The sequence below is a fragment of the Hemitrygon akajei genome, chromosome 13 (genome assembly GCF_048418815.1).
Source record: "Hemitrygon akajei chromosome 13, sHemAka1.3, whole genome shotgun sequence".
Classification (NCBI taxonomy): domain Eukaryota; kingdom Metazoa; phylum Chordata; class Chondrichthyes; order Myliobatiformes; family Dasyatidae; genus Hemitrygon; species Hemitrygon akajei.
The window spans coordinates 38,126,743-38,139,821 of NC_133136.1; the positions used below are offsets into that span (position 1 = coordinate 38,126,743).

Sequence of the window (13,079 nt, forward strand, 5' to 3'; positions counted from 1 at the left end):
AATGCTTGCCTTCATTGGTAGTATTGTTGAGTATAAGAGTAAGGAAGTCATATTGTAGTTCTATAAAACTTTTGCCAGACTGCACGTGGAGTATTGTGTGCAGTTTTGGTTGCTGCATTATAGGAAGGATGTAGAGATCATGGAAGGGGAACACAAGAAGTTTCCCAGGATGATGCCTGAATTAGAAGGCAAAAGTTACAAGGACAGAGGATGAGGAGAAACCTAGCAGAAGTTTTTTTTAAATTATGAGAAGCACTGATAGAGTAGATATTCAGAATCTGTTCCAGAGGGTAGAAATGTCAAACAGCAGCAGACATGTTTTTATGGTGGGGGTGGGGGGGCAGGGAATGTAAAGGTGATGTGAGAGGAAAGTGTTAGGTATCTGAAATGGCTTTCAGGTGTAGAGGTGCAATGAGGCAGTTCGAAGGACTTTAAGAGGTTTTTAGATAGACTCATGAATTTGAAAGGAAAGGAGTGAGATAGATGATAAACAGAAGGTGAATGTTTAACATTGATTGGCATCAAGGTCAAGACAACATTTTGGGCCAAAATGAAGTTCTCAATACCTGGGAGCAAACTCATATACTGTGCCTTGTCGAACATTAAACTTTTCTAAACCTTTGGAAACCTCACAAAGATTTCTCATATCTGCATTATTCCATTTAAATTTCAGCCAGCAACATATAATATCAAAATAAGCATGTGAGAACATTATATGTCTTTGCTTATAAACCTGAGATTTTAATCACCTTATTAAATTTCCTTGCCATGTGGAAGTATTCATGTACTGTATATGGTTCTCAAGTTGCAGTTTAATTATGTTGGTTCATTTTAGATATTTCAAAAATTACTTCATTTCCTTTTGAAAATCTGGGGTCTCCATTCTTGAGTTTTCTTTACTGATTTATGTTAACCTGAAGATCTCTGGCTGTAAATCATTGCACTTGCTATCACTCGCTTCCCAAATCAAATCCTCTTCTGTTTCCTTCCTTGAAGTGATCAAGAACATTCCCCTGCCATTTTTCAGAAAACCCTGTTATTTTTTTCTGGTCTACTTTGTGGTAATCTAATCCAATTTTTATTCTATTCTTACTTTTGTGACACAAGTGAAATTTACCAGCAAAGTGGTATTGTTTAGGTCTTTATAAAGCCCAAAAATAAAGTAACTTCCTGTGTTCCTAAAACTCATCAAGTAAATTCAAACCAAGAACCTTTTGATGAAGCCAGAGCACCAAAATAATGCTCAAAGACCCGACACGAAGCTCATGGGCAGCAGTGCGCATACCTGAGGTATGGATTACCTAGATTAAGCACTTGAAAACAATGGAGAATCACCACTGCTGTTGCCTTCATAAAACTAGTCAGCAAGGGAATTCCTCCAGTAACCATTTCTGTCTGAACAAATAGAAAGTGCTGATAATACCCAAAATGTAAGCCTCAGTGAAGAGAGTAGATAGGTAGACATCTTTCAGGCATAGGACTCTTAGCAAAATTGATTCCGATGAAAGCTAAAAATTTTAATACATTACTTCTGTCTTTTTTTTTACAACTCCTGACTGGCATTTTAAGAGTTCCATGTGCTTTTTAATTTTGTTATTTAAAATTCATAATTGTACTACCAAAATCAGCAAGTTATACTCGTTGGGATATGTTAAGGAATGAAGGGAATGATGGATGCTGGAATATTTTCCAGTAAAATGAAGCATATATTTTTTGGTCAGCAACGATGTTGCTTCATATTCATTAACACACAAGAAATTCTCAGATGCTGGAAACCCAGAGTGACCCATACAAAATGCTGGAGGAACTCAGTGGGTCAGGCAGCATCTATGGAAAGGAAAATAGAGTCAACATTTTGAGCCAAAACCCTTCATCAGAACCTCATTTATCGTTATCTTACCCAACTTTTAACCAGTATTTAAACTAAGGATGAAGCAGAAGAAATAAATCTGAACACTGCTTGTGGCATGACCTAGTTTGTCATTTATGGTGTGAACTTCATTGTAGAGATCTTGGGCAGCAAGAACTTCATGTTACAAATTTTGAATTGTTATCTGTTTTTAATATGATTGCGGGTGTAATGAGTCATATTTTTCTGATGTTAAAGATGTTGATAAAACGGTTAAAATGTAAAACAAGAGCACAAAATGTCACGTGACTCTAAAACAGCACAATACCACATCCTCCACAAAATGCTACAAGAGTGACTCCTTATTCTCACACCACTATATGGACAAAATGATCAGCCAGCTTCAGACAGCCCTTGTTGTTCTAGTGACCACCGTCCTAGCAAACCAAAGCTGTAAGTATTTGATGAGGTGGGTTTCTAACTTAGTTATCATTAAGAGCACTTACTTCAGCCATGTATTTTGTTCATTATAGATGACTGCTCAGAAATCACTGGGGGTCGTAAGGTTAAACCTTATTCAAGACCTTACATGGTGTCCATTGAAAGCAATAACAAGCATGTATGTGGAGGAAGCTTGATTCAAGCAAAATGGGTTCTAACAGCAGCAAGCTGTCTACAGTAAGATATTTTTATTTATTTCAGTCTACCTTTCATTATCATACATCAATGAAGGACATTTCCAGTTTGCTTCTCTAAATCTTGTCATTATGTTACAAAATGTGCTATTGTGCTTGTTTCCTTTGTATTTTAAAATGAGCTCATAACTAAGATATAGGCAATAATGCATGATAACAGGGGTGTTGGGAAGTTCAACAGGCATATGGTGTGAGGTTGTTCTGTAACTAATTGTTTCCTACACTAGTCAATTATATTAATTAGGATTTCAAAGGGAGGGAAAGCTGTCAGAAATAAAAGCTTAAGGCTAAGAACAAATGATAAGAACATGATCTGGACTATAAAATACAAAAGATGATGCAAATGTTCTTTTTCAGAAAAAAATAAATCATCACCGCAGGGGTAATGATAAAGCAGAGGTATGATCAGTTAAATGTGAGATACAAGACATCAGAACATAATTAGTCAACTTGTACCACAGTGGGAAAAATATGTGAGACATTTATTTCCTGACAAGGAAGCTTCACTGAAATCCTTAACTGCAATCTTAAAGACAAGATAAGAATTTGCACAATGGTTATAAGACTGACTGTGACAATTCAGTTACATTTATTTTAAAGCTTCCCAATTTGCCATCAGCTGCATGTCTGGTTACTACACCACTCAGAGACACTGGATAGATTTCAATCCCCTTTAACACTTGACTCATTGGCTTCACGTTGGTTCCTATATCCCACATCCTCTTCTCCGAACATCCCACTAAATTATTCACTTACAAATACCATCAATCCATTTTGATTATTTTTGCCAATTGCCTACACTATGGGATCATTTACAGTGGCCAGTTAACCTACCAGTATGGCTGTTGGATGTTGAAAAACAGTTGAGGTCCTGAAGGAAATCCACAGCACAGTTAGGAGGCAGCAACTTGACCAAGAGAGCAACCTAGCTGAGAATCAAATCTAGGTTCCTGAATCTGAGAGGCAGCAGCACTGCGTCACCACACTGTGCTGTTGAAGAGGAGATTAGCAAATGCAAGGTCACCACCACATTAAAGTTGTCCTCCAAGTTACTCGGCACCCATTGTCATTCCTTCATCATCAAATCAGACAGGAATGGCAGAGCATAATTGAATGGTCAAATGGCCGAATTCTGCTCTTGTGTCTTATGGCAATAGTATTGTGCAAGCACCTTAACCATAGGCTAAAGCAGTTAAAGACAGTTGTTTATTACCACTGTTAATTAAGGCTGACAGTATTCCCTTACAAAATCCTTCCTCTCACATCCCATCCTTTAGGGCATCAAATCTTGGTCAGCAATGCCCTGCGAATGAGTAAAAATCTTATTAATGTTAGTACATGAACAGTCAAGCTTTGATATACAAGGGTTGAAGTGGAACAACATGCAAGTTCAGGCCTCACAAACACCCTCCTGCCCATATAATGATTTAAAACAAAAGATTCAGCTGAAGTATTACATTTAGTGCTCCATTCCACAACTCAGGAAGGTAGTTACTGTGGTGCACCCAAGTGCAAAGAAACAGCAGGATCCTCAGGAAGAGATGGAAACATCAGAATCAGAGACACTACAGAACATCACCCCACAAATTCATCGTCTCTACCACAATGACCCACTTATGTGGTGCATGTGAGTCCTTTTTAAAATAACCATAGAATGCAGGAAACATGTGCCAACCACGTTTAACTTGACAACATTAAACCAAAAACACAAGGGCTTAGCAACTCTAGTTAAGATATTGATGAGTAAATGCAGGTGCTCAGGAACCCTTGATGGTCAAGGCACAGGGCTCATGACAGTTATCTTCACCTTGGAAGAAGTGCACTAACAATCCATCAGAATGAAGCTGAGCTCTAGATATTAAATTGAGGCAGATTGTATAGATCAGCCATGTACTCTTTGGAGCTTGAACTATCAAAGAGTGCATAACTTGAGCTACACCATGCAAATATGATTTCCATCACACAAAGGATAGGGGAAGTAGAAACATAGGAAACCTACAGCACAATACAGGCCCTTCAGCCCACAAAGCTGTGCCAAACATGTCCTTACCTTAGAAATTACCTAGGCTTACCCATAACCCTCTATTTTTCTAAGCTCCATGTACATATCCAGGAGTCTCTTAAAAGACCCCATTATATCCACCTCCACCACCATTACCGGCAGCCCATTTGACACTCTCACCACCCTCTGCATAAAAAACTTACCCCTGACATCTCCTCTGTAAATATAATTTATATTACACTATCATTTACAAATCAATTTACAATATCCTAAAAGCTGTTAAAGGTTGGTCAATCAAAACTTTCCACACAGAATTTCATTAAGCATTTATATTAAGGGCATTGGAACCAAAGTAGTTGAATGGACTTAAAATACAGATTCACAAAAAAAATTCCACCTAGAACAAATTGATTGAATATTGTAAAACAATTTTATTAATATTTTTCAGAAATATTATTTTTTTTCTAAGTTGCTCTTCGAAAGGTTTTTTTAGTTTGCTTTTGTTACAGGCTACAGTTCCTAGCTACTGTCTCTGAAATTAAGCCTCAAATGTGTGACTGTTAATGTGGTTATATTGATTTCATTTGGCAGATAGTTCTCAAATCTTTGAAAGAGGCATTAAATCCCAGATTGTTTTTATTTACTATAGATGCTATTTCAAGTAACCTTTCGCTTTACAAAAATTACAGACTGATCAAGAAAAAGAAATCCAGCGTGATCCTTAGAATGCACTCGCATAAGAAGGAGGGTCGGACAGAACAGAAAATTCTGATTAAAAATCTTTTCCCACATCCTAAATTCAAGAATACACTGGACAATGACATCATGCTTCTGGAGGTGATCAATCTGTAAAAGTATCTACATGTATCTTCAAGTTGTAATTCCATGGTGTTCTTACTGGCAAACTGATGAGAAAACCTGATCATGCTATCAATCATCAGCATTAATTACTAATATATTTACTGTAGATCCATCCGAGTTACTTTATTGTCACCAATCAATTGATACTAGAGCATACAATCATCACAGCGATATTTGATTCTGCTCTCCCTGAATTACAAATCGAAGTAAAAAATAGTAAAAATTTAAATTTTATATCGTAATTAGAAAATAGAAAAGGGAAAGTAAGATAATGCAAGTTTAGTCCGGATATTTGGAAGGTACGGCCCAGATCCGGGTCAGGATCTGTTCAGCAGTCTTATCACAGTTGGAAAGAAGCTGTTCCCAAATCTGGCCATACGAATCTTCATGCTCCTGAACCTTCTCCCGGAGGGAAGAGGGACAAAAAGTGTGTTGGCTGGGTGGGTCATGTCCTTGATTATCCTGGCAGCACTGCTCCGACAGCGTGTGGTGTAAAGTGAGTCCAAGGATGGAAGATTAGTTTGTGTGATGTGCTCGATCTTCTGCAGCTTCTTCCGGTCTTAGACAAGACAACTTCCATACCAGGTTGTGATGCACCCTAGAAGAATGCTTTCTACAGTGCACCTATAAAAATTAGTGAGGGTTTTAGGGGACAGGCCAAATTTCTTCAGCTTTCTCAGGAAGTAAAGGCGCTGGTGGGCCTTCTTGGCAGTGGACTCTGCTTGGTCAGACCAAGTCAGGTCATTTGTGATATTCACCCAGAGGAACTTAAAGCTTTTGACCTGTTCCACCTGCGCACCACCGATGTAGATGGGGTTGTGTGGTCCGCCACTCCTTCTGAAGTCAACAGCCAATTCCTTCATCTTGCTGACTTTGAACGATAGGGTATTGTCTTCGCACCATGCCACCAGGTTCTTAATTTCCTCTCTGTACTCAGACTCATCATTACCCAAGATACGGCCTACAATTGTGGTGTCATCAGCAAACCTATATATCAATATCATTATAGAGCTCAAAGCAATTGATATTTTACTTAATGTCTAGAGTCACCTGGGCTCTGACTTTTAAGCTATCATAATTAACCTCAGTGGCCTTTTCTGCCTCTTTAAACATTGTAATTTAATTTAGCAATTGACCCAATGAATGCATTTTATCATTTGTACATTTTCTGTTGCAGCCAAATATCCATATGTGGATTATATTCTTGCTGACATTGTCTGAGGTTAAAATTTTCTTATTTGTTACAGCTGCAAGAAGCTGCAAGTATTAAAAGTAAGGAATTCCTCCATCTGCCAACATCAGTAAAAGACCCCAAATCTGGAGCAAAGTGCAGTATCATTGGATGGCAACAAACCAGTTCCAAAGATAAATCACATCCTGACAGTTTGAAAAAGGCCGAAGCAACTGTAATAGATCGGAAAGTCTGCAATGGTAAAAAATACTACAACGGGAATCCAGTTATAACAGACAATATGATATGTGCACGTGATAAAAACAGCAAAAAAGATTCCTGCCTGGTAGGTTATACATGGTTCATTAAAAGACTGATATAACTAGAAAATATATTGTGTATTAAAATAGAGCTGTGATATCTAACCAGTTTAATTCATTATTGCCTCCTCCGTTTTGGGGTTAACAAGTGATGGACAATAATTATTGGCATTGTCAGAAAGTTTTCATGCCATCAGTGACTGAGTGAATGAGTATACTAATAAATAGATTGGCAACTAGACACAGGCCCTCTCCATGGGTTATGAATGCCCAACTTATGGACATCCATACATACAAATGAGTACCCACAAATATTATTACATTCAAAAGAAAGACCAAATTGATTGTTACAGTCTTGCCAGTCCTACAAGGCTACTAAACTCTTCTTCCTGGTGGGAACAAGGTGTTTCCAGGTGCTTTTTTTCACCCTTCTTCCACTCCCACTGAGCTGGGAGCACTGAATAGACTCTCATGTTCACTCACTGAGTCAGTGAAACCGCTTGCTGGGCACTCTTGCTATGCCTGCTTGCTTTCCTATACACTGTTTTTGTTCATTTCTGACTTATGAAAATTTGGGATACAAACTGATTTTCAGGAATGGGACCCTTTCATAGCTTGGGGACTGAGTGTAAATTGAAAGATAGAAAGCACCCTATATGAGAAGAAAACTAACTCTTTAAATGGCATAGTAAGTTTCACAATATTGAAATTTCCAAAGTGCATTGAAGTACCTTTCAAGTAGGAATCGATTAGCACACAGTAAAATCCCAAATAATTTATGTACCATTGACCAACTGTTTTAGGAAGGTACCTATATTGTCTTAGTCACTTCCTTGGTCCTCTTTAATTAGTGTTCCGAGACATTTTATCTTGGCCTGAAAGATCAAATGCAATTGGCTTATTCATAAGGCATGAAGCACACGGATAGGCTTAAGTGAGAATTGACAACAGCATCAACGGTAAGTCATGGTACAGGCTGTACATTGCTGGTATGAAGATTAACTTCCCTGCAATGCGACCAAGAGAACTATTTAAATATTTTTCAGTTTTTTCTAAAACCACTCAAGGTGCTGTAGCAACAGGTTGGATAAATGTGATTTCAATAGAGTACTTGTTTGCAAAGAGTGGCATTACTGACATAAAAATATGATGAATAAATTGTACTATCAAAGTAACCTACTTAATTAAAAAGTGTGGTAATCCTCGATTTGTCATTAGCCTTATGTTCTGTGAGTTATTAAATATTTTATAAAAGCATTTCAAATGTAATTTCTAAACCTCTTTTGTCGTAGGTTGATGCAGGAAATCCACTAATGTGCAAAAAAAGGGCATTGAGCAAGGAGGGGATTGTTGGAATTTCTACGGCTAGAAAGGATTGCAGAAGTGCCAATAGAACCGGCATATATGTCTGGTTAACAGAGAAATATCTCTCCTGGATCAAGGAAAAAATTGGAGTTGTGAATTTCAGTAAACCAGAGGAACAAATCTAAGAGGACGATGTGTCACTTATTAAAATGTAGCTTATTTATCAATGAAATTAATCTGAAGAAACAGTGTATTAAAATATGTTTCTGAAATAGCAAGGTCACTTGAATGTTTAAGAAACTCAAAATTCTTGTTTTTTTGTTCTATATGTGATATCTATCATTATTCATGATGCAATGTTCGTTTGTACTTTGAAGGTTTTGGTCACCCACAGCTTATGTGTTCAGTTTTTTTGAAAGTCTTTCCTCTAACAATCACATCTCTGTTTTAGATTGGTTTTATTTGGTCCAGTTTGTAGACAAATCAATGGACAATATTGATTTCATTTCCTCTGGTGATGTTCCCCTAGACGTGATTTCTACTATATAACTACATCAACAAGTGCTGACAAAGAGACTGGGAAATTTGTCAAACAGGGCTCAACATGAACTGCCATGATAGCTTGTTTATCTGATTGTGCATTTGGGTAAAGACCTGGGCAGACAAAGGAGAATAATGTCAGAACCATGCTAACAAAGCAAGAAATTGATAAATAATGTGATTAATGCTTTTGATATTTTTACTGCAAATTTATTCATTATCAATTTATTCTGCTTGGCTATAAATACTCTTTTTGGGAATTACCATCATTCATCCGCAGTATATTTGTACAAATTTAAATGACACACAGTATGAGTACTGGCAATGATACCAGAAGCCTGAGTACAAGTTCCTTTATCTATTTGCATTCTTAAAATATCAGGAAGAATAGCATAATCTGTTGTTTTTCTGTCCTTAATCTTTCCTTTTCACAGAAAAATGTTGACGATTAATATTTGATTGTAATTTCCAGGAAATCTGTATTCTCATGGCATTGCTTGTAACTAATGTATAATAACATCTTCTGAATACCACATTTTACTGGGTTCTACTTATTAAACCAAGTTTCCTGTTAACTTCTGGGAGAAATAACTTTGAAAGAACAAATTAGGAACAAGTTGGAGTTGTTTTTCCATTTGGAAACAGGGATGAACACTGTCATTATGGGTTCATTCCCCTATGCCTCCAGTTTGCCCCAAGACATCAGGGCACTGCTCTGATAGGACCCTCATTAAACTAAGTGACTGACTTTGCTGGTAGTTCCTTCAGCTTCATCCATGTAATTACATTTAAAAAACACAAACAAGCATAAAATGGGGTTAGTTGTACTTACATCAAAGTTCAGTGATGGGGCAGAGGTCACTCCAAGGAAAATCAATCAACCACTTGCAAATGAAATAGGAACCCAACTGCAATCCTGTGATGTAAATGAGGCAGTACACATCCTGCACATGGGCCGCCTATTTGTACTGAGTGCTGGACCCATCTAAAATTTAGAAAAATCTTCCAGGACCCACATAATAAACTTACATCTTCACATTTCATATCAATTTATTCCACAGATCAGCCAGCACTGTAGTGGATATAGTCAATCTTCCAAAATGGATTCAGCAGGCAAGAGAAAAGCTTTCACCTGGCACTTAGGAATCAGCAGTGAATAATGAGGTTGGGCCTTCTAAACAGTTCGTGCATCCTGAGCCCAAGAATAAACAGGGACTGAGCATGCTCTATCCACTTCTTCTATTTCTGGCAATTTAGATGCACCTAGGCGTATTACTGCCCACCACACGATGTATAATTAATTATAGAATTTCAAGAAACTCAAATTCTCGAACATAAACTGGTCGCACGTAGAAACAGAATACTAAACTCTTCAATCAGATGACGGTTCTCTTGGTGGCCAAACAAAGGTTTAATAGAAAAACAAAAAACAGTTAAGTCAGACAGCCGCTTGAACAGTATGCTTCTTTCAATTTTATATCAATTACAACTCAGCAAAACATGCTGAACTGTCCCTGGATTACCACAGTCACATAATCCACTAGGATGTTTTCCTATTATCTTTAAATAATAGTTTAGCTCACAATGCCCCAATCCAAGTGTTGTTAATTTCACTATATGTCTATGATTTAAAGAGTAACAGTCTGAGACATTTTTAACTAGTGAGTGACTAGAAAAGAAATGCCTTCCCTTTAATTCATTTTTCCAATCCTCCTGCCACTTCTTCTCTACATCTTTTTTTAATCCTACTTCTCAATTCTGCTCTGCCTAGGGGTACTTTGATTCCTACTTGCCCACTCTGTAAGGAAGACTTTGCAATACCATCCACAGTTTCATTTCCCTCCACCCCAGCATGCCCAGGTATCCATGTAAATTTGACTTCACAACCCATCTTCCCTACTCTAAACAAAACTAAGAGAATCTCAATAACTGTGTCAGGATGAGCTTTTGATTTATTCCCTTTTATAGCCTCTAAGGCAGCAGCAGAATCCGAACAGATGACGACCCTGCATGGTCGAGAGTTCTATCCACCATAAGACCCAGAGGATTGCTAATAATTCTGTTGCAAAGACAGGAACACCATCTGAAACCCAGTGACCAATCTCAACTCCAAGTTGAGATATGTACATCCCAAATCCTGCCTTACTGCTCTCTGGGTCCACTGAGCCATCTGTAAAAATCTTCAGATAAGATCCCCATCTATTATTTAAATATTTATTTACGATCGACGCTGTTGAAATTGCTCTGCTTCCTTGAAGCTGAGAAAGGAGGAATAGGTCTACTTCTGGTTCTGGTAAAAGCCAAGGGAATGGGTGGCAAGAAAGTTTGGTCAGCTATGTCTTCCTCAATCAGTTTCAATTTCACAGCCCAGTTATCAACCAAGTCTGAAAATGGATATCTTTTAATTTTACTTTGGCGCTCCGACGTCTCCTGCAAAAGACATTATGATGGACAGCTGTGATTGAAGCCATTTAGTTTTGCCCAATACTGCAGGCCAACTCAACTCCTCTTAAATGTAGAGGCACTTCTCCCATCTCCACGCATAATGCATGGTGTGATGTTGCTCTAAAAGCTCCACAACAGAGTCTAAGTGCTTTGGACTGCACAGTGTCTAATTTTCCAAGCACAGCCGTAGCAACAGAACTGTAAGCAGTACAACCATAATCAATAACTGATATAATCATAGCTAGATATATTAAGTACATAGTTTCCTGCCCTGATCCCCAGTCACATCCAGCAATACTTCTCATAACATTTAAAACTTTCTCACACTTTCCAATTGTTTTATCTATATGAACCCTCCAAGTAAGTCTTTCATCAAACCAGACACCTAAAAACTGGAATAACTTGACTTTTTCTAATGGAGAATCATATAGACACAATTCACAATCAGGAATCTTTCTTCTAAAGCCAGAAATCATATATTTGGACTTAGAAGCAGAAATCCTGAAACCCCATTTACTTGCCCAGTTGTCAACTGGTCGTAAAGCCTTTTGTACCCGCTTTAATATATACTTGATGTTTCTTCCTCTTTTCCAGATTGCACCATTGTCTGCAAATAACGATTTGCTAAATCCTGTCCCTACCTGATCAAAGATATCATTTATCATGACATTAAAAAGAACTGGACTAATGACGCTTCCTTGAGGGGTACCATTACCTATTTTAACTGACTTGGAGATTGTTCCGCCTATTCTTACTTGAATTGTCCTTTCCTTAAGAAAATCTTTGATCCAATTAAATATTCTACCTCTAATTTCTGCATCATAGAGTTTAATTAATAAACCATCTTTCCATAGTAAGTCATATGCTCTTTCAATACAGTATCTAGAAATACACTTACCATTACTTCTCTATTTTGAAACAGTTTTTTAATATCATGATCTAAAAGGGCAACAGATTCCATTGTTGATCTTCCAGTTCTAAAACCACTTTGATAGGCAGCAAAATGTCCCTTATTTTCTAAAATGTAAACAAGTCTGTTGGTGACCATTCGTTCCATAGTTTTACAAAGCACTGATGTTAAAGCAATAGGCTGATACGAACTAGGACTAGACGCATCTTTACCTGGATTTAGAACTGGAACTACCACCACATACTTCCATTCTACTGGTAATTTTCTTTCTTTCCACAGTGAATTTCTATTAATACAGAGTCATCTAAATGCTTAAGCAATTCATAACACAGTACATCCCTACCAGAAGTGTTTGAACCTTATTGGACAGCATCCTGCAATTCCTGAAGGGAGAAAAACAAATTTATGGAGCTATTATCATCCAAGCTCCTGTCCAATTTCCAACTTTCCTTTAACATAATTTCCTTTCTCAAATCACCTGGCTCTCCAGAACTATGTAATGCTTGGAACACCTCTAGAAACATATCAGCCTTTTCCTTGTTGGTTACCGTTTCAATATCTCCTTCCAGCAAAGCTGGGATAGATGGTTTTCTATATATCCCTGACATTCTGTAAATGATCATCGATAGCCACTTTATAGGTGTTTCAGGGCCCAGAGTTCCACAAAATCTTCTCCAACTATCCCTCTTTGCATTTTTAATTACTCTCCTTGCTACTGCTCTTTCCTTTTTATACTCCATAACATTATCCAACACTGGGTACTTTCTTAATTTCCTGTAAGCTCTATTTCTGTTTCTTACTGATATATCACAATTTTTATTCCACCATGGAACTAATGCTTGAACCTTAGGAACATTCCATAGCAGTATAGTCAACTGAGCAACTTTATGAATTATAAAACAGAGGGATTCATTCCAATCCTCTATGGAGCCCTCGCTATCAATCTCTTCTATTATATCCACAGCTTTCTCCTGGTACTCA

General features: G+C 37.5%; 1 protein-coding gene across 1 annotated transcript in view; it reads left to right on the top strand.

Annotated features, from left to right (window-relative positions):
- The first annotated feature begins 2,193 nt into the window (after nucleotides 1-2,193).
- LOC140738145 (transmembrane protease serine 9-like) overlaps nucleotides 2,194-13,079 on the top strand; it is a 30,720-nt gene continuing 19,834 nt past the window's right edge. The window contains exons 1-5 of the mRNA XM_073065288.1: nucleotides 2,194-2,302; nucleotides 2,383-2,527; nucleotides 5,236-5,383; nucleotides 6,655-6,924; nucleotides 8,191-8,386. Coding sequence (XP_072921389.1) covers nucleotides 2,230-2,302; nucleotides 2,383-2,527; nucleotides 5,236-5,383; nucleotides 6,655-6,924; nucleotides 8,191-8,386 — 832 coding nt within the window. The 5' untranslated portion in view covers nucleotides 2,194-2,229. The remainder of the gene's footprint in view (nucleotides 2,303-2,382; nucleotides 2,528-5,235; nucleotides 5,384-6,654; nucleotides 6,925-8,190; nucleotides 8,387-13,079) is intronic.